The following is a 22,685-nucleotide window of genomic DNA, read 5'->3' on the forward strand; positions in this document are numbered from 1 at the left end:
CGCTCAGCTTCAGTTAAATCCACCTTCAAAAAGAGTATACTCCTAAAACACATTTCATTCATATGTATTTATGTATAAATCATTCAGCATCCACAAATACAGCTTACTATATACAGGATATCCTTAAACTCAACGTCGAGCCGTGAACAGATAAAATTCTAATCAATTACAGTTCAGAATCGAAAAACCAAAAATTAAATATTTCGTAGTCTTCAAGTCATTGACATTTTTCAAAAGTTTTTAAATTCCCACCCTGCACCAAATTATTTTATACTGTGACTAAAAATGTTTGATGTGCAATCATAAATAACCCTTCTTTTTATAACGATTAAGAAATATGGCTAGTTAATCAAATACTTTCTAAGTTACCAAAGTAATTTTTTTTAGTGTCAATAGCAATGTTAGCCGAATAAAAATTTTTGCCCAAATGTCATGCGCAAAGATTTCCCCCTCCCCACCAAAATATAGCATGTTTGATTTTATTATGAATTGTTATCAATAGTAGTTTTATTTATGATTGCGTAGCAAAATATTTTAGTCAGAGTTTCCAATAATTTGGTGCAGGGAGGGGATTTAAATATTTTGAAAAAAAAAAAAACAAATGTCTAGATCTTGACAACTACGACAGTTTTTGAACTTTGTTTAAAATTCAGAACTGTATTTAATTGGTCTATAAACAGTTATCGGCTTGACGCTGAGTTTCAGACACCCTGATGACATTCATCTCTAAAACATAAATAAAACATCAGTAGCACATACACACACAGACATATACATATATAAATTTCGTCAAGGATAGTGTTCAGGTCATGGATGTGGATTGATCTCTATCTTAGACCCATATATAGGGTTATGTGAACTTGATAGTTATATTGAGCCACATTACCCTCAACCAGAGACTTTAAATGAACTGAGTTGTGACACCACTATGACAAAAATTTAAACATTAGAGTAATATCACTCCTTTTAGTTCAGGCCAACATATACATGCTTGAACTTTTCCATTCAACTTCGATCGTAGCCAAAATTTGGTTTATTTATATTAATAAGTTTAAAAAAGTAATAATGTACATAAATTATAATGTTTCTATGAATTAATTATCAAATGTCATTTAAATATTTCACATGTTCTACCATTTGACTTGACCTTCAAGATCATGCTAAAAAATATATACTTACATTATTTATGTCATTTCATTCATTCTTGGATGTCTGCTGCTATTTTGGATTTTTAATACACTTAAAAACAATTAGGTGCTGTTTGACCCTTCAGTCAATATACCGAGTGATTGTTTTGTGTATTTGATACTGAAGCATTTCTGCGCTGAAAGTTTTCGATATTATGGTGTTCAAAAACTATTGTCATTTTGTGTTGTGGTGCATCTCATCTAACATGCTTTCAGGATTATTTTATTTGGTGTCATTGTACATTTGATATTAGTGGTGCCATCTTTTTACCTCCAAGAGAAACAAGAATGATAGGTACAGTTGTGGGGATGATCGTAGTGCGCCTGGCCATTTGCGAGGAAGTGTTATTGCTTGATACATGTAAGTAAAATAATTAATGTCTAAGTTCCGTAGAACGGTCCACGTTGATGAAAACAGTTTATTATCAGTTATTGTCATTTTTTATGTAAGAAACAATGCACTTCACTCGAAATGAATAACAAAACACAATTTAGCACAAGTGATTGCCAAAATTTTGTGGTGCTGTTGGCTTTCTGCATTTTAGTAAGCAGAAAGAAACAAGTAAGAATTAGGTGTGGGTATGTTTTAGATTCCAGATCGCAAATGCACCACTATGCAGAAGTGGAGCCTTAAGTTGGGTTAGTCCTCTGACTGATCCATTTTCTCATCAGCTGGAGAAGCAAAATAGTAAGTTGACGAAGACAGACGTCAAAAGTAGCCAGCGACATGTAACAACCGACATGTAACAACAGCAGAAACAAGCACTAAAATAATATGTATGTAAAACAGAATGGCATACGAATGATGGATCACATAAACTATTTTATAATTGCCTATCACGAACTATGGTAACATAAAGTGACTCGTAGCATAAATAAGTCCAAAAAAATGTGAAATCAATAAACATTACTACAGCTTAAATTTATGGGCCAGTCTCACACGCAATGTAGAATATTTCATTTTCTCGTCAGTACTATTATTCAAGGGCTATTTCCTAAATTCTAACAAAATTATAACACGATATCTCCATTGTATTTGCTTTTATGCAACAAATATTCCCAACAAATATTCTCTGAATGTAACATATTGGGTGTAAAATGTTACGCAAGTTATATAATAATTAGGAAAATTTGCGCGACATTTTACATTCATTATATTACGGTTAGCAAATATCTGTTGGAAATATTTCTGAGAAAACAACAATACAAAGGATATATTTTGTCAAAATTTTGGTTTTAACCCTTAAATAATGATAATGGTTATAAAATAAAAAAGTCTACTTTGTGTGTGAGACCGATCCTTAAACAGCAGACAAATAAAAAGAACGTGCCTAAATAATTACACGGAAGCATAAAAACTTAACAGAAACAATCGGAGCTTATTAATATGATGACTAAGAACAGACATTAAAAACTAAATCCTCGAAATTACCAACAAAATGAACATTATAATATGGCGACCTAAAGAAATATGAAGCAAAGCAGCTGACATAAACGGCAACAAACATTTCTGTCTGACAATTACTCCGAGGTCAACATCACAACCAGTTGAAGACAAAACTACCAAGGAGCAGCATCAAACTAAGCAAACATGTGACAACAGCAGAACAAAGCACTGCATTTTAAATCACCAAAACACTCACGAAAACCACATCATTAAGGACACTAACTCACCAGAGGAAATGAAAACAGGCGCGTTGCAGCTCTGGACCGGCGTAAATGCTGCATTTAATTCCAAAGTTTGCCGACGAGCAGAGATGCTGTTCTCACGTATGTCTCTCGCCGAGCGTATTAGACTTACATTTTCTGAGTGAGGAAAACGAGGAAGTGAAGTGAGGGCAGGTTTCATGAAACCTTTCGCAATGCATCAGCACTAACACAAGACACTATCTTATGTGAAGAAACATAGTTATTTTCACTCATGTGCAGCAAAAACATCTACAAACCTGTGCAAGTAGTATATAATAAGGACTCCGAGCTCATTTTCATGAAGGAGCCGAGGAGCCAACCACCATGTTATATTGTGATTTCACAGCGGCAATCTTTGATGACCTTTACCTAGACATTCGATCTTGACCTAGACACTGGACCACCAATTTAGTTTCCACCAATGTGTTTTCCAGACGATTCCACCATCTTGAATTCCGCCATTTTAAATTCTTGAACTTTAAGCCATTTTGTTTTTTTCTGCTGGAGGTCGCCAACCTTGTTACTACTGTTTGTTCCTAGAGTACACCAGTGTAGCTCTATATCAAGCACATAATTTCTATGATCCATTACCTACCAGATTGTTATCACCCTTAAGGACAAATTAGGTTAAATTCTTTATGCGAAAATACATCGACAGCGAGGTGAGTCGAACCATGACAGGTCGGACCTCTGGTATAGAAAACTTACAACTTTGACAACATGGTCATCGAGACATAGGTAAACCAAACTAAGAATTGTCGAGGGTATATCAAAATATAATAATACATATTCAGGCATGTATTTTTTAAAATGGAGAATTTATAGCAGCTTAAATTTGGCCATATTGTCTACCCTATGGAAAATCCGTAATAATCTAAAACTTCCCAATTCGAGCAAATATTTTCCATTTCGAAGGACGATTTCCCTATTTTTCCCTCAAAACCTTTTTGAGGCTTAGTTTTACACAGAGAGGATTAATTTTTCTCAGTGAGGGTATACTCCTTAAACTGGCAGAAAATCAAGTTTCTGAGGTTATGAACTTGATTTTCATGATCTTGTTATTTTTAAATACAAACTATTTTTTTTAAATGTATATATCATAAAAAATCAATTATTATATCAATTCCTGTGCTTGGTTTGATCCTTAATCGATTCAAAACATAATTTAAGCTAAAAATCGTTATTAAATAAATAATCGACACTACGAACCAGGATTCTATAAAAGAAAACTCACTGACTGAATAAACAAGTTACTAAATACCATTATGCCTAATATAGAGGCTGTATTCGGTGCACCATATGATTACTAGGCTGCCAGTTACAAGGATATAGGCCAAGCGACTTCGCCCACGAAGATTCTTTGTCAGTACTAAGTATGCAATACGCCCAAGTAACAACACATGTGAATCATTTAGGACAAGTGTCTCCGAACCACGAGGCATTAATTTTCAATACTTGGCATACCTTTTAATCAAGTCATGTCCAATTTCAGGCATATATACCAAGCATCTTAGAACCCCAGGTATTCTTTTTCGATTCTTGGCATACCTTTCAACCTTTCAACCAAGTCATATCCAATGTTAGGAATATATGCCAAACGTCTCTGAGGCTCAGGACATTTTATTTCGATACTTGGCATACCTTTCAAACAAGCCATGGTAAATGACAAGCACATAGGACGAGAATCTCTAAACTATCAAGTCTACAGAAATAGCATAACCTAATGTACTAAATTAGTACTGTAAGTTGTATTACAAGCAAATATACCAAAAAATATACGAATTTCAGGGATGTAACTAAAGTAAATACTATTTGAATATTGCTCTAACTAGTCCAATTGCTCCAACTGATCAAACTAACTTCAAATGCTTTTAATTAATACATGACTCAATTTGCTCCTATTACTCCAACCGACTACAATTTATCCACCTAATAAAAGTAGCTTCATTTCATTTAACTAGATATATTAGCGCCAATGCTCCAATTGCACCAATTGCATTTTTCTCCAACTAACTTCAGTGGCCCCAACTGCTCCATTTACTTATATTGCATATGACTCCTATTTACTATATGGCTTCAAATTCTTTAATTATTATAACTAGTTACAAATGTTCCAATTGCTCCAACTAGCTACAATAGCTCCAATTGACTACAATAGCTCCAACTGTCCCAAATGGCTACAATAGTTCCTATTGCTCCAATTGGATACAGTAGCTCCAATTGCTCCAACTGCGATAAAAACACTATCCCCGATCTCGCTAATGATTTGGAATTGAAAGCTAACGAATATTTGGGGAATACAAAAGAAAGTAACATCTTAATGATATAAGAAAAATAGAGGAATTTACACCAAACTCTAGTCACTTCCATTAAATCGAGAACAATATAGAAACACATGCAGCTGCTAAGTTCGAAGGACTGTGATAAAGCACTAAAACCAAAACTACTGAAACGATATGTAAAAATAGATATAAATGATCCTAATCATGGTTTTGATAATGACGATCACTGGGATGATGATATGAGGTTATTGTTAAAACAGAAATCTTTAGAGATTTTTAAAAAAAAATAGTGACAATAAATATGCAAGGAAAACGACAGCAGCAGAAGAGATTTATTACACGTCATGAGAAAATACTAATATATTGGTCTTCTTAAGACTTCAACTTGCTTCGCAAAATGCCGAAAATGTATCTATTACCAAAGAAAAATGGACCATACTTCGTGAACTATAAGATATGCGGGCTACATACAACTAATGACTTGTACGAACTACATTTGAATAAAATTTAAAAATGAATTGTTTTTTTTTTAGATTTTAAAAATGTTTTACTTCTCGTTATATTAATTCTAGCTTAAAGCAGTAAAAATACCACTGTCAATGACTTACAAAACGAGAAATCCAATCGAAACATTGAAACCAGTTGGCTAAATGTGATTGGAACCATATATCCATTGTAGTTAATTGGAGCCTAATGCAATAGGATCAGTTAGAGAAATTAGAGCCAAATGTAATAGGAGCATTTGGAGCTATAAAACTATTTGGATCAAAACTCAATTAGATCAATGAGAAATTGGAGATATTGTAGCCAGTTGGAGTAATTTGAGCTTTTGTAGCCAGTTGTAGTAATTGTAGCTACTATAGACAGTTCGAAAAATTGTAACTTTTGCAGGCAGTTAGAGAAATTGGATCATTTAGAGATAGTTAGATAAGTTGTAGCAGTTGACGCCACCTAGCAAATTGGAGCCAAATTTAATTGTAGCAAATAGAGTAGTTGGAGCTACTGAAGCTATGTTGAGACATATGCAATTGGAGCAATTAGAGCTATTGTAGTCGGTTGGAGCAATTGACGATATTTTAGCCAGTTGGAGCAATTCCAACAATTGGAGCAAATACAGCTACTTGGATAAATTGGGGCCAGGTGGAGAATTTGGGGTGAGTTTGAGCAATTGGAGCAGTCGAAACGATTGAAGCAGTTAGAGAAAATGTAGATACGTTAGAATAATATTAACTCTAGTTATTTACTCGCAGTTCATAGCATTTTTGGGGTTTTTTGCTTATAATACAGCTTACAGTACTCATTGAGCACATTCGGTTAATCTAGTACTGTGAACCTGGCAGTTTATATGTTATCGTCATTTTATGTGATTCACAATAATTATGGCTTGTTTGAAAGATGTAACAAACTTTAAAAAATAAGGCTTTGTGTTTCGGAGACGCGTGCCCAATATGCCTGACATTGGACATGACTTGGTTGAAAGGTAAACCAAATATCGAAAAAGAATAAATACCTCGTGGTCAGAGACACTTGACGTATTTGCTTGCCAATGTTTTTTACTTGTGCGTTTTGCTTACTTAGTAGTGAGAAAGGAGACTACGTGTTTCAAAGGCGCTTTGTCTTTATACTTAGGTATCATTCCCTAGAAATAGGGAAATGTTTAGGTTGGTAATTAAAGATTTTCAATACAGCTGACAAGATGGCAGATGCGACGACACCTGACGTACCGGTGATTGACACTACTGCAATATAGAAGGTAAAAACAGACCATTATGGTGGTAGTGCACTCTAGCAGATGAAAAAATACACGACTACTAGCACTCTTAATAGCAACCACTGAAAACAAAGATGGCAGTAGCGCACTTTAGCAGACTCAGTGTACAATATGTGGCAATAGCGCTTCTAGTAGCAAGTATTTAAAACAAAGATGTAGTTCAGCCTCCAACAGGTGCGGCCATAAATTCTCCAATTTAAAAAAAATGCATGTATGAAGATGTATTATATTTTGATATGCCCTTTACAATTCTTAGTCTGGTACATGTCTCGAGGACCATGTTGTAAATGGTGTATGTTTACCATACCAGACGTCCGACATTTCATGGTTCAAATCACCTCGCTTCAAACATATTTTGTATAAAACATTACCTTGATATTTCTCTAAGTGTCATACTTACACTGGTAGGTAGGTAATGGAGCATCGAAATTATATGTACGAGAGAGAGCTATGCTGGCGCACTCTAGGAACAAACAGTAGAAACAAAATTGGCGACATTGAACAGAAGAAAACAAGATGGTGAAAAGATATATAATTAAAATTGGCAAAATCTAAGATGGCGGAAATTTCTAGGATCCATGAGTGGGATCCAAGATGGCGGAAATTTCTAGAAAACAAAATGACATAATCCATGAAGTTGGCCGGGTCGAGGTCAATGCCAGAGGTAATCTAAGATGGCATCTAGGTTCAAGGACAATTCAAATGTCAAGTTCAAGGTTATCCAAGATGACCACCGTGGCATCACAATCCGAGATGGCAGTTGGCTTCTCGGCTCAACTAAAAACCAGGACTAGAAGGTTTTTTAATACAACTTGTGCACACTCTGAAAAATAAAGAAATTGCATCAGCTCTGAAAACTTAATTGTTTTAGAACATTTTATCAAATATGTCCGCAAAAGTTTATGTTCCATGTATTTCTAGCAGATTTTTCCGAATGTCAAAGCACATATCAATTTTAAATAGTTAACAATTTTTTTTTGTAAACTATGAGCATCATAATATTTGGCTTTCCTTGTTAATAGTGTGGTAATGCGATTGTCACAATGTGAAAAGCCGAAAGTGAGTTTGTCCTGAAATTTTACTTATATTTGGTATCTAGAAGAACTCAAGCGGGTGTTGCAGTGTAAATCCCAGTACGCATAAGTCTCTGTTATAAGATTGTGACAACCTTCTTGTACACTTCGACTTTCAGCGAACGTCTGTCGTGTTATCAGCCACCGAGTAACATAGCGACCTATACAAGGTCAGGTATATCTACTACCTAGTGCTCTAAACTGAGAGTTATATTTTTAACTGTTTTGCTTATACTAATTAAATGTAAAATGAATATTTATCATTTATTTTCATCACATGTTAATTTTTGTCAATTTTAGTAGAAATTTATTCTTACTGTCAAAAAAAAATAAGCACATTAAGTTGTACTTTGAAAATAATTTATTGTGTGTCTTGAGTACTACCTGGAATTGTACGTAGTGATAACTTTCCTGTTCATCACTACCGTGCAAAATTGCAAAAAAAAATTAAGGCCCATGTGTAGACTAAATTAGGTACTATAACGTGAAAGTCATACCATGGGTGCATAATGCTAGGAGACTTAAAGCAGCTCCAGATAGATGTGGGCAAATCAAGAGGTGGAGGATCTAAGAGACCTACCAGCCGAAAATCTGCAGGGGCTGGTAAACACACACCATTTGGCCCTGAGACGCACCGCACATTATTTTTAGGAGGTCCAACTCTGGTCAGAGCGACTTCCTGGCAGGCTACCGTGAAGCTGGGTTGATCAAGAGTAGGTATGAGGTTCTACAAAAATTTAGGCTAGGCCCTGGGGTGGGGGTTTTATTGCATTGGCATCATGTGGTGCCTGAAGTAAAAATTTATCCGGGCTGAACGCTCTGAGATCAACCGGGAAAGCGAAAAAAAAAAAAAAAAAAAAACCTTTACTATATAACCAGGATAATAAAACATGAAAACAGTTTATATTTTTTAACTTTATATTTGATATAATTTTTTAAAATTTGAACATGAAATGCATCCTGAGAAAGTAAATATATGATAGAAATTACAAGTTCGGAAATAATTTTTTGAATGAATGTTATTTGAATGTAAATTTTAGTGTTAATATAATACAATTAGAATTTATTGAAAACTTAAAATTGGTCTGTGATTGAACCTTTATATTGTTTTCAAGATTCCCCATAGCTTTACACATCTACCTTCAGTAATCAACCACTTAAACACTAAAAGTAATCTACTTCAATCTAAAATATGGTTTTCAATGATATCACAATAATTATAAATGTAATTGCTTATCAGATACTGCTTACAGCATTGTTGCACGTCTGTCAAGCAGCAGCTAAACGAGTATTCTCAGAAGTCTTCTGATACATAGTCTACTAAATAACTTGTATATTAATAGTTGATTTTTTTCCCTTGGTCACATTAACAAAACACTTTCATGTAATTTAAAATGGATAAAGAATATAAATTGTAATAATGCATGAATGTGCAGTAATTTTTTCTGTTATACAGCATACATACGAATATATCTTGAGCCAAAGGGTATAATGGTTAAGTTAAAAAAATTTATCGATCTTAATACGTTTAGTCCTTACGTGGAATGAAAACCTGAGGTTGGTAGTACGCTGACCATAACTATTACAGAAGGAAGCTAAAGAGGATTTCGAGTTTCACAGTTAATTTTAGTGTTTATTCACAGTTTAGAGAAGTCATGCATTTTAATTGACTCACCCCAGAATGATACGAAAATAGCGTAAAAAACAGTTCCTGGATGGTCAAAAAGATATGCTAGCTTGGCATAACCACATACATCGCTTAGATCCCAGTAATTGCAGCCGAATGTTTCATTGCATAAAGGGCACATTTTGAACTCCCCATTACTGTTGCAAACTTCAATGGCCAGTTGGTTATAATCCATTGTACAAACGCCATACATGAATACAAGAAGGCCTACAATAGCCGCAGGGAATAACCATCCTGTGTAGAAACCTGTAAAGCAAAGGAAGAAACACATTATTAAAACACTTTAAAATAAATGTTCGTACCATTCTTTGCCAGACTCTATATTTAGCCTGTTGCGCATAGAAATCAAACATACTTTGCATGAATAATAACCATAGTTTAAACTTAGTGGCCCTTGCTCACTGAGGTTGAGAGGGTTCAGCAAGACACATCAAGAAACATAATTTCAAGACGAAACTGGGGCACTGCAGCTATTCCAAGAAAATAAGAAAAATAAAACATACAATAAGTGAGCTGAAGAATTAAAGGAATCTCACAAAAAACGAATGCAAAAATATTGGGAAAAAATTAAACTCAAAGAAACAAACTTGGTTACCAGTTGGCCAAGACGAAGAAAGAAGAAACCGAAATGTAAATTAATAAATGTTTACAATTATATAAATATTTTCTGTGATTTTTTAAAATTATTAATGGGATGCGTATGTAAATTGTAAGAAAAGTGAATTGTTTCTGGGAGCATTTATGAATAAAAGATGTAATTTTAAACATATGGTAAGACTATAACTTATAGGCAGCAAATTGGTCTATATAGTTTAAGCCTACCAAATTTAAAGCACGTAATATGCCTTAAGATAGCTGAGAATCAATATCATGCAAGACGAACTTCCCTCTCCTTGATGTCTAGCGAAGACCTCCTTATCTTGCGATCGTGAGAGAGCATCCCGCATCTCACATGAAATATCGACTGCCTGTACAATACAGTATGTGGCGCCAATTGTTGCAAGAATCGGGACTACTTGCAACAAGTTATATTCATGAGAAAAATTAACTTTGGCTGCTGAATTGAGCTATTGTAGCCAGTTGCAGACTCGTATCCTCGTAACATCGTAGCCATGAAGTCTGGTTTGTTGCCTGTAGCTGTATCAAAGGGACACTACTGTAGATACTGCGGCAATGAGTTTACCTTGAGAAAAAATGCTAAACATCATGAGAGAAGCGAGTGTATTTTGGGTCCTTGCCAAAAACCATTCAGATGCAGCCAGTGTCAAAAATATTTTGGTCGAAGATACTTTTTGAATAGACATTGCAAGACCTGTAAAACTAAGCTGACTAAAGATAATGAGGACTGGTCTACAACACCGAGGAAGAGGAATGAAGGCAACATTTTAGATGACTATAATGATTATGAAGAATATAAAAATGCTAATGCTAATGCTAAAAATTCTATCCCAGTTCTCACTAACAAATTAAAATTTAAAACTAACGAAGAAAGTAGAACCTTCATGGGAAATGAAAAAATATTTACACTAAATTTTATTTGCCTCCATGAAAGTGCGAACAACGAAGAACGACCTGAAGCTGAAAAGATCGAAACATGTGATGAAACATCTGAAGCTGACATGATCGAAGACTATGATGACACATTTGAGGCTGACACGATTGAAGACTGTGATAACGTAACTGAAGCGCACAAGATCGAAAACTGTGATATGCATTGAGACCAAAACGTTGAAAACGATGTGTTAAAATAAATTATTTTGATCAAGCTTGCGATGATCACTGGGTCGATGACGAAGTGGCCTTGAAGCTGATGTTAAAACGGAATACTCCCGAGGTCTTAATAATATTTATTATAAACATGCGAGGAAGTTGATAGAAGCAGAAGAGATTGATTACACATGATGGGAAGATCCTAAAAATTGATCGACAGGTTAAGACATCTACATGCTTCGCTTTCTGCAGGAAACTATTCGCACATCAAAGAAGTAGCCTTCATACACACAGAACTGAGGGAAGCTGGCTATATACAATGACTTATATTACTTGCATGTGTATTATATATATATATATATATATATATATAGGATTTCAAAAGTGATTGTTTTATTTTTCTAAATCTGATTTCTAAATAATACCGAGTTCTCGTAATGCAACTTCTAACTTAATGATAAAAAAATCATCACCAATTACTGACAAAATGGAGAGTAATAATAAAGCATACCAGCAATCAAGCCAAGTTATATTTAAAAATGCAATTGAATTTGATTGGAGCCAAATATAGTTGGAGCAATGGGAAAACTTAGAGCAATTGGAGCACTTGGAGCAACTGGACAGTTGGGGCTGATAGAGCATTTGGAGCATTTGGAGATTTGAAACACTTGAAGCTCTTGGCCAATTTGAGCAATTTGAACGATTGGAGTAATTAGAGCATTGGATCTCTTGGAGCAACTGTAGCATTGGAGCACTTGGAGATTTCAAGCACTTGGACTTGTTGGTAAATTAGAGCAATTGGAGAATTGGAGCCACATAGAGCAATTGAAGCATTGGAGCACTTGGATGTGTTGACCAACTGGAGCATTGGAACTATTGGAGTATTGGAGAACTTGGAGCTTTGGGATACTTGGAGCTGTTGGTGAATTTGAGCAATTGGAGCATTGGAGCTGTGGGTCAATTGGAACAATTGGAGCATTGTAGCTCTTGGAGCTGTTGGAGTCAAAGACAGTTTGAGCCATAGACTGCTGGGGCCAATGATTTTTGAGCTAAAAGACAGTTTGAGCTAAAGAATGTTGGAGCCAAAGACATTTGGTCGCATTGTATTCTACCGCATCTTGCGACTGATCGTATCCTACTGTTTATTCTGGATCGTTATGTCTGTAGTCAAGTCGTTTGGCCTCGTGGTTTGGAGACATGTGGTCTATAGCGTGAGATTTTACATGCCTTGGCCTAGTGGTCCGAAGACACTTGGTCTATATATCTATCATTGTATAAGACCTGGTTGGAAGGTATTCCAAGTTACGAAAAATTAGACTTCCATGGTAGGCACAGCAACAACGTATTTATTTCGTAAAGTAGGTATCTTTTACAGTCATTTTACTTAGAGAGAAACTCCACAATAGGAAATGGGAAACAATTTAAAATTTATTTGAAGCTTTAGTTATTCATATTACCAACTGAGAATTGAACCTGGGGTGGGAATCGATCGAGTCAATCATTATTTTAATGATTAATTGTTTTGATGATTTTTTTAATTTTCCCAGAATTTCTAGCTTAAATAAATACATATTTACATGATAGCTGTCAATAGGGCCGACCAGATGGCAAGCGCCCTGGCAATAAATAATTACTGCACTCTAGTTGGTTACAAATTAAACTAATATGGTGGTATCGATCTCTAGCAGACGAAAATTTAATGTCGGCAGCGACCTCTAACATACGAAAACAATTGGCGGACATGACGTCATACTAGTTGGCGATATTTATATACCATGACATTAGTGGTGGGAGGTCATTCTGTCGTTGGCTTCTGTGGAGGAAGGATCCAACGTCATTTTTTGTTCTCTGAATGATGTAATTGCGTTTTTTATGAAAATTTTATTAAAGTATTGTTTAAATAATTTTATATAAATTTTTTAATTTTCCCAATTTTCCGATAAAAATTACATATTTTCAATATGCCGGATGTGACATATTTTTAAAATGCCGGAAGGGACGTTATAATTTTAAAATTGCGGAACATTTTGATTAAAATTTTTATTAATTAAATTTTTTAAAAAATTAATCTTCTAGAATTTCTATCATAAAAAATAAGAATTTTTAGATAGTTGGGCGTAACGAAAATTGCAATTTTTAAGTAACAATTCTTAATGGCGGCTTTGACATCCTAATGGTAGAGATTATTAGATTCGGTGATTTATGGCGGCTTGCTCATGGGGAATTAAAGCTGCTTTGAGGACGATTTGTTTTTTGTAAAACAATAATTATGAGGTTTTTGAATCCCAAGTTATTGAATATTTTGCGGTTTTTGTCTCGAAAAAGGAAAATTTAAATTTACTTGATTTTTGAGATTAGTGGTCAAATTTTTTGACTGAAAACTGGAAATTTTGGCGGATTTGGGCGAATTCTTGACAAATTTGAGAAAATTTGAGTAATGTTTTGAAATTTTTGGAAAATTTTGAATGTAAACGTCAAATATCAAGGTCAAGGTCTTCCCAGATGGTCGCCGTAACGTCAGAATCAAAGATGGCGGACATCACCACCACCTCCATCACACCCTGAACCCTTTTTCCAGAAATACTTTTATATTCTACTCACTATATAAATAGCTGTTGGATATATTTGTGGCAGGAAAATAAAATACAAGGGCTGTATAAGTTTAAATTTTAAAAATAACCCTTACATAAAAGTAAAATCGAAAAAATAAAAATAAATAAATAGTTTAAGAACGAGCCTTACGATCAACTCAGCTATGAATTCGCGAGCTCATTAATTAATTAAATATCACAATGAATTTTACATACCAAGCCAAGCAAAATAAATCGCTGTTTTCTCTCCAAAATATTCTCTGATATGATCCAATGGCTGATATTTGTTCCATTTCCCCCATCTGGCCCAGTAGTAGTACAGCACCTGGCGTGGGTTCATGGGCGTTTCTTGGACTCCTCGCTTCGTGTTCACTTCAAATGGACCCTGAAAGAGGTTTTTCAGAACTGTATACTTTACAGTGCATACAAAAACATTTCTCAATTTCAGAGCTTGTACTTTTGATAAAAGCGTAAACACAAACAATTATTTTGTGAGATTTCATGAATGTAGAAGATAAAATAGGAGTAAATATGGTTCAAATATTTGGAACATGCGGCTGACTTTTAAAATTTCAGCCTTTAACAATTTATTAACGTATTCGTGATGCATTTTAAACTTTGCTTTTTTAAAGTGAGGGTACTAGCTGATATTTCGGAAGATAACTTATGATTTGTGATTTGTTTGAGAACATGCACTTATATTCTAATGCCAAGTTTAAGTAATGTATTTAACAACATAATAATAATAATGCATGCGTGTTAAATGTCACAAAATCATAACTACTGTACCTGCATGATACATTTTAGAAAAGCCCACAACGTTCAGAAAATAATATATTACCTACATATAACACTTATTATGAAAATAATTCTTATACAAAAAATGTCATAAACGTTAAGCATACTAATTGCACGATATCAACGGACTTAATTCTGTGTCTTAAATTTTGCTTTCTATTCTTCAAAAAAGTCACTTAAGGAGATTTATTTTGATTAATCGAATAACGCAATGAATTTGAGTTCCTAATCAAGAAAATTGATTTATGTTCCTTAGTTTTTTAAATTGCCTGAAAAAAATTGATTTTTTTAATTGAAAATATAACTATTTTTTTTAGATTATATCATAAACTAGCTGCAGTACCCAGCGTTGCCCGGGCTGAACACAGGGTGAAGGGGAACTGTTTAGAGATCAGATGTAGTTAGTAATTGTCTTCTTATTTGAATGTCAAGTGTGCAAAATAATTTATATCACTTTCAGATCCCGACAGACGTTGTTATGCCAGTGTATAGTTATTTACCTGGTATGTATGTAATCTAGACTCTATAACCCAATATAGAAAAAAAAAACTGACAAATAAGGGACTACTAATATTGAAAATATTCCATTATCTAGCTAATGCTCGGCATGAATTGCAATGCCTCATTCAGTTTTGTTTTGTAATATGTTTGAAGTAGTTACACATATACAAATAATATATCCATGTATCTAAATATATATTTATCTCTATCTACATCTATAGTCCTTTATATCTATGTATCTCTCTATCTGTATTTATCTCTTTATATCTACATATATACCTCACACTATCTCTATGTATTCTATATGAGGGTACTGATTGCTTCGTTGTTAATATCACACGGGTGTTTTTAACTTGTATGGAAAAATTAAGAATGATAAGGCATCTAGTGCGTGGCAATTTATAGCGCCTGCGGCATCGTCAACACACACTTCGTACGTGTACTGCATGTTGTATCTAACCCCCTCCAACGCATTTGATTCTAAATTGGACTTTTAGTAAGGATCCATAATGTTATTGATAATATAATATAGCCTATAGCCTTCCTAGATAAATGTACTATCCAACACTGAAAGAATTTTTCAAATCGGACCAGTGGTTCCTGAGATTAGCGCGTTCAAACAAACAAACTCTTCAGCTTTATAATATTAAGTATAGATAAACTACAAACTCTTGAGTTTTATAATATTAAGTATAGATAAACTACAAACTCTTACATATATGTCAGTATTAAAAACTACAAATAAAGCTGTGACAATTCCTACGAATTGGCGAATTGATCCAAAGGGTCAAGAACAAGTCAGCAAGTAAAAATAGTAACAATTTGTGTGAACTTATTTATGTCATTTAGATAACCGTGTTGAATGAAAGAAAATGACAATTTTTGGTAGTTATTTAGGTAATTTTTGTGCTGCAAGAACCTAACAATATATGTGCCAATATAAAAACTCTCTCATTATAATGTTTCTGATTAATGATGAGACAAATAAATGTCAGTTAAACATTTATGAAATTTATATATCAAAAATGAGAACAGCAATTACTATCCTTTGTAAATGAAGCATGCATTAAACGAAATACCATTCTGATGATGAATGTTTTCAGTTATTCCAGTAATTTAACGTTAAATAAGTTCGTTAGCAATCTACTTGCATATGAATTTTAAGAGATCTAAAAATTATAAATAACATAATGATTTAAGGACAATAATTAATTTTTCATTAAAAAACCTTTATGTGTTTAATAAAATAAGAGGAGAATATATTCCTCTTAACATTGTTTACCCATTTAGTTGAAATCATGAGCAAAACCGTACATAGTTCTTGCCATCAATTTGTTAGCTATAGGTTTCACACATTTTTCACACATTCTTTTTAGTCACACGCAACTCTCATAATAACAATATTAATAATAAGAATTACCCATATTGCTATGTGTAAACTTAAAAATTTAAATTCGTTTGGCACTCAATTAACTTGTCTCATATTTAGGTACTCAGTTCTTTGGTGATATACTGTATTCTCTCTTCAGACGCTTAGTATTCAGATTAATCTCCATCAACAGCTTAACGAATTATTTTTACTCATTTTCTAATGTACCTAATGTGTACCAAGGCACACCATATCCGACATCTGGCAGACAACTGTCTTTCAGAATCACTTGAACTTTTTTTTTACCATTTTACAGCAAAATTAACAATTATCTTTGAAGTGGCCAATGTCGCAACAAATGGAACATTTATTTAGTTACTAAGCGAGGGGGTTAAATTTATTGTAAAGAACGCGTGTAGTATATGAATGGGACTCCGAGGACATGTTCCAGGACGTGGTAGTGGAGATGTATGCTGCCTTGTAACCTACATTTTGAGTCATGATGTAACAGCCGCCATCTTGGAACCGAGCCCTTCACTCACGAACGTTGCACTTTTTCGTTACGCTGACATTGTGAATTTTACGTCATGGCGGACATATTAAATGACACTGACATTTGACCTTTACCTTTACCTTGACTTTTACCTTGACATTTCACCTTGACTTTGAACTTAACCTTCTGGACTATGAACTTTACCTTGACTTTTACAGTGACCTTTGATCTTAGTCGCTATGTTGGATTCCGCCATTTGAATTACGCTAGCTTTAAATCAAGTGCTCCACACATGATCGTTGCACTTTTCGTTATGGTAGAACCTTCTACCATATTTAATTTTGACATCACATCCGACTTATTGAATTATGCCATCTTGAAATCAAGTACCCCACTTACAAATGTTGCAGTTTTCGTTACGCTAGAACCTTCCGCCATACTGAATTCTGACATCACAGCCGCCACCTTGAATTCTGACATGACAGCTAATTTTTCGAATTCTGACGACACAACAGCCTTTTGTTTTCCTCTTCTGGAGGCGACCATCGTAGATAATGTCACAGCCACCATCTGATTTGCTTCATACATCTCACAATCACATCAGGTTAAAAATGAACAGACTAACATCTGCTATCTGATGCTTTTCCAGTTTTCCTCCGAACCGCTAATATCCACTGACTATTTAATGATTTATCCAATGGAAACCCGTAAAAATATTTAATTTAGGTGTAATTCATATTAACTGAATGACGAATACTTAAAATGTATTCAATACCCGGCTCAGTTTTATCTCAAACCTTTATGTTGGTTTTAAATTTAGTTAAACTATATTTAAGTATTAAAAACAGAAAAAGTAAATCAAATCACATAACTTGGCTGTTTTATATATTTTTGAAAAAAAAATATAATGGACATGAATTCACAATACATTATTTATTACTCAAATAAGCGACATTGACAATGTTTTGGGTATAATTGGGGGTATGGCACATGCTTCACATATCCACCGTTAGGGCGCCTCCTCCCTACTCCTTGGGTTGCACGGATAAGTGTTGCAAAATAGCGGGGTTTGTTAGTTGCGTATGCACTCCGGGTGTGGCAGCACCCAACACTGCGCGGACGGATTGTTTTTTCTAGTAACTAACTGTTTGTAAAACTTTCAAAATTTTCCCGTCAGAAGATTTTCCCCGTCGTTGTTTGGGGACGGAAGGTTGGTTTATAAGCGGTCTTTAGAATACCTCGTGGTCTTTTTTCTACATTGGAGACAGTGATGCTGTCCGTCAGCTACGAAGCTACGAAGCTACGAGGCTGCATGGCCACGAGGCTACAAGGCTACGAGGCTAAAGGGCTGAAGGGATAAAGGGTTAGGGGATAAAGGTCTACATGATAACAAGGCTACATAGTTGAAAGACTGGAAGGTTAGAAAGCCTCAAGGTCCCAAGGCCACACGGCCACATGGCCACAAGGCCACAAAGTTACAAGGCCACAAGGCCACAAGATGGCGGCTGTGACATCAGAATATAAAAAGTGGCTGTTACATCATAATCCAAGATGGCGGACGTGACGTCAGAGTTCAATATGGCAGAAGATTATACTATAACTAAAACTACAACGTATATGAGTGGGGCAATCGATATAAAGATGGCGGAATTTAAGATGGCAGAATCCAAGATGGCGATTGAGGTTAAATTTTAAGGTCAAATTCGAGGTCAAGGGTGAAGGTTAAGATCAAATTCAAGGTCAAGGGTGAAGGGAAAGATCAAAGATAAAGATAGTCAAGGTAATCCTTCGCCATATGGCCGCTGTGACGTCAAGGTCACCATGTAAGCGTAACGAAAAAAAAAAGGTTCGTGAGGTGCTCGATTCCAAGATGGCGGTTGTGACGTCATGATTCAAAATTTAGGTTCCAAGGAAGCCGTCACCACCACCATCCAATTCCTGGAACCTATCCTCGGAGCCCCATTCATATACTACTGTCACGTCACAAAACGTTCGCTTCCAACACATTCCGATATGTTAGTCCAAATAATGTTGAAGGGTTATGACGTCATCGAAAACGTCACTAGCGCAGCTATGTTTGTCTGACTACTTGGATGACTTAAGTTGCCATAAAATATTTTGTATATTAAACAGGTACTTAAATATGATATATGTTGAACGGAATACACCAATGAGAATCGTTCTCAGCGAAAACGTATGTAAATGGTGTCTGTTTCCTGGAAATGGCAAAGAGCATACGGACGATTTAAGATGTTGTATAGAAAAACTAAAATAATAATAATATGAATATCGTCTGTAAAATAAATTTATATTAAAAAAGATAATAATATTTCTATTACTTTTAAAAATAGTATAACTTTAATTTTATTTTGTAACGAGCATTACGGCGTTTGAATTGATTTTTTGTTAAGAAATGGACAAAAATCCGAAATAGATCAAATTTTCTATCCGTTTACGTGATTAACTATTTATATTTCAAAATAAGATTAATGATTAAAAGTTTGAGCTAGCTCAACAATAGTAAACATTGATAGTGTGACAAGACTTAAAATATATGTTTGTGAATATAAGTACAAATTTATTTGTTTGTTGAAAACGGAAGCTATTTTTTTTCCCTACATTTACCCTCCAACTCTGTTGTCAAATTTGGCAGTGCGGCAGGGCCTTAAGATGTTGGAGTCACATTTGGGATGGCTCATGTTTCCCGTGGTTTCCCCGGCATCTCTACACTGGGATGTGTCCTTGTATAGTTGTATAGGGCACAGGACCGGGCTGACCCCTTCCTCAGAAGTACCTGATGACGCGCCTTCGTGTGTGTACGTATGTCGTGACCTCGCCGCCGTAAGGCGAGAATCGCTGCACTATATATTTTAGATTTGCCCAACTTTTTAATTTGTGTTCCGTTCGGTCATTACAAAAAATATGTAAACTTTCCAATAGCTTATGGTATGTGGGGATGCATTGGGATTAGTCCTTGTACGAATTGTGATTTATGAATGTTGGGTGAGTGAGCTTATAATCGACTTTTGGCTATGCTTTCGTTTCATAAGCCTCGCTGGACTTCTGGTTTCAATGTTAATGCAGGATAACTATACCGACAATTGACTTTGAAGAATGCTGATATATTAGTCTGTGTGATATAGTTAAGGAATAAGATAAGAATAATTAGAGGATCAATACAGAGGCTATGCTTAAGATACAAAAGGCTAAGCTCGATATTGACATGAGACGGGATATGGCGTCAACAGGCCAGATCACAAAAAAACATACACGAACAGTCCTCTGGCGTGGTGTACGAAGTGTGTTCATAAAGTAACTGGAATTTTATAATTTCGCGGATTGTATTTGTTTTACTATCGAACTTTTTTTGTTGCTTGTTGGTTAACATGTATGAAAATTATATGCTCATTGTTAGCCATATTAAATGTTGAGTTTGTTGTGAGCTGCCAAAAAGTTTAAATGTGTTTTGGTACCATCGGCGATTTGTTATTTTAACTATTTGTTTAAGAAAATGGATCAGAAAATTTGCATTGAATGTTGTTATAAGAATGTAGTAATGTGTAGCGATGTTTTATAAATGTTTACTATTGTTTTTGCAACATGAACAGCTTCAGACGAGAGCTCAAGTCCGAGAAGCAAACGCAGGGCACGCGCCAGCAAGTGCGGCTACCAGCAGAGTGCCAGCGTGCGACGGGAAGTCGCCAACCAGGGGTCCGGCCTGAGATGAATTTTTTTTGTTAGTGTTAAATTATTACGTTCTGACTGCAAGAAGAAAACTCTCTATTTATATCTGTGTGTATGTTTGTTTGATTAGAAACTGATTTAGCTTACAAAAAAAATTACGATATCACAGCAAGTGACAAGACAATATGATGTAAACTGGTAAGATACAGCGTAATAAATAGTAACATGTTTTAGTCAATTTTTAAAATAATACCATCACAAAATATGCAGATAATTAAATATGATGAATGAAAGGCAATTCAATTCCAAAACCATATTTTTTTTAAAATATTGTTTAGTTTTTGGATTTTTCTGAAAATTCCAAATGATTTAGTGCTAAAGTTAAAGCTATGTGTGTGTCAAATATATGGTTGTGTCAATATTATTTTTAACGGAACCCTTTTATTTGTTAACTACCAGCACATAAAGAATACGTTAACTCCTACATAGATAAAATGTAATTTTTATGATATAGAATTTGGCAATTCACCCTGCTTGCTGAACCACCAAAACATTCTACTAACAAATTTATATAAACTGTTAGGGATTTATTTTAAAATAAGCTTTCTTCAATAAAAAATAGGGGTTGTCTGTAAAGTCGGTTTACGGACGATAATTTTACGTGATAACGTCATAAGAAAACATTGATAAAAAATTGCATACTTTTTAATTTTCAAACATTATTTACAGTTTTTGCAAATTTAATTAAAATAATTTGTTTAAATATAATCAAGAAAAAATAGTTAAAAAGACCGCCTTAACCGTTTTGATGTTATAGAAGATTTTCTCGCACGGTGGTTGGCCGGTTCTTGCAGGCTCGGCTCAGGCGGAACGTGACACTTTTTCGTGCGTGCAGCCGGCGTTCATCGATTTATAAGACGTTATCACGTCAAAAATACGCTTTACACATTTTACAAATGAATCACTGTATACTGTTAAAATGGCAATAATTCCACTTTTGTTGGAATATTGTTTACCGAATTTTTTTTATTGATATGGTACTTCAAAAATAAGAAACTAATCTTGTTTTTGCCATCTGCAGCTCTGATAGCATTCTACGGATGTGACACGGACACACTTGAACACTGCGAAGACACAGCTGAAGGTGAAGTCAACGAGGCCAGTGCAGCTGGCAGCGGGCCACTCACGTCGTGAAGAGGGAAGGCGGCCGTGTAAGCTCCTTCCTCCACCAGCCGGTCAATCCCCACCTCGCCTTTCTTCTTCTTCCCGAAAATGGCGGTGGACAGTATCTCGAACAAGATGCGACTTCTTTGGCCGTTGTTGAAATACGTATCCGGGTTGTCGCTGCCAAGAAACCTATAGAAAAGTGAGAAATTTTTTTTATGCGGGACTTGTTGAGCTCCGCACACCACGCTGCTGCCAGTCTGGAAGACAAAAGAAATAATAAACACGATAATCTGTTGTGCGCTGCACTACGGAAACTTGGATACGCGCTGCTGTTACAGGAGTCTAAAAAAAATACAGAGTCTCTAATTTATAATAATATTCATATTTTTAAGTTTAGGCCTATTGTAGAAATTTCTTAACAACAATTTACTTAGTTTGCCATTGCTACAGGAATTGTTATTTTGTTCGTAACGGTTTTTCAGGTCAGTATAGTACCTGGCTCGCAGTCACCTCGAGGTATCGGAGAACATATATTTTCTAATAACCTATCACGAGCAGCTGTCGTCACGGCTCATTGACCGATGAACACAGAAGTGTCCTCCAATCCACCGGCCAATCACAGTCCACCGTCAACTTTCTCTTCTCCCTGGTAACAGCAGTCCCGGGGCCGAGATCACTACTTT

General features: G+C 35.0%; 1 protein-coding gene across 1 annotated transcript in view; it reads right to left on the reverse strand.

Annotated features, from left to right (window-relative positions):
* The window catches only part of LOC134528943 (anoctamin-7-like), an 86,546-nt gene that overhangs the window by 43,006 nt on the left and 20,855 nt on the right, over positions 1–22,685 (reverse strand). The window contains exons 7-9 of the mRNA XM_063362611.1: positions 22,023–22,191; positions 14,207–14,375; positions 9,678–9,935 (exon numbers count right to left, since the gene is read on the reverse strand). Of these exons, the coding sequence (XP_063218681.1) occupies positions 9,678–9,935; positions 14,207–14,375; positions 22,023–22,191 (596 nt within the window). The remainder of the gene's footprint in view (positions 1–9,677; positions 9,936–14,206; positions 14,376–22,022; positions 22,192–22,685) is intronic.

The sequence above is a fragment of the Bacillus rossius genome, chromosome 2 (genome assembly GCF_032445375.1).
Source record: "Bacillus rossius redtenbacheri isolate Brsri chromosome 2, Brsri_v3, whole genome shotgun sequence".
NCBI lineage: Eukaryota > Metazoa > Arthropoda > Insecta > Phasmatodea > Bacillidae > Bacillus > Bacillus rossius.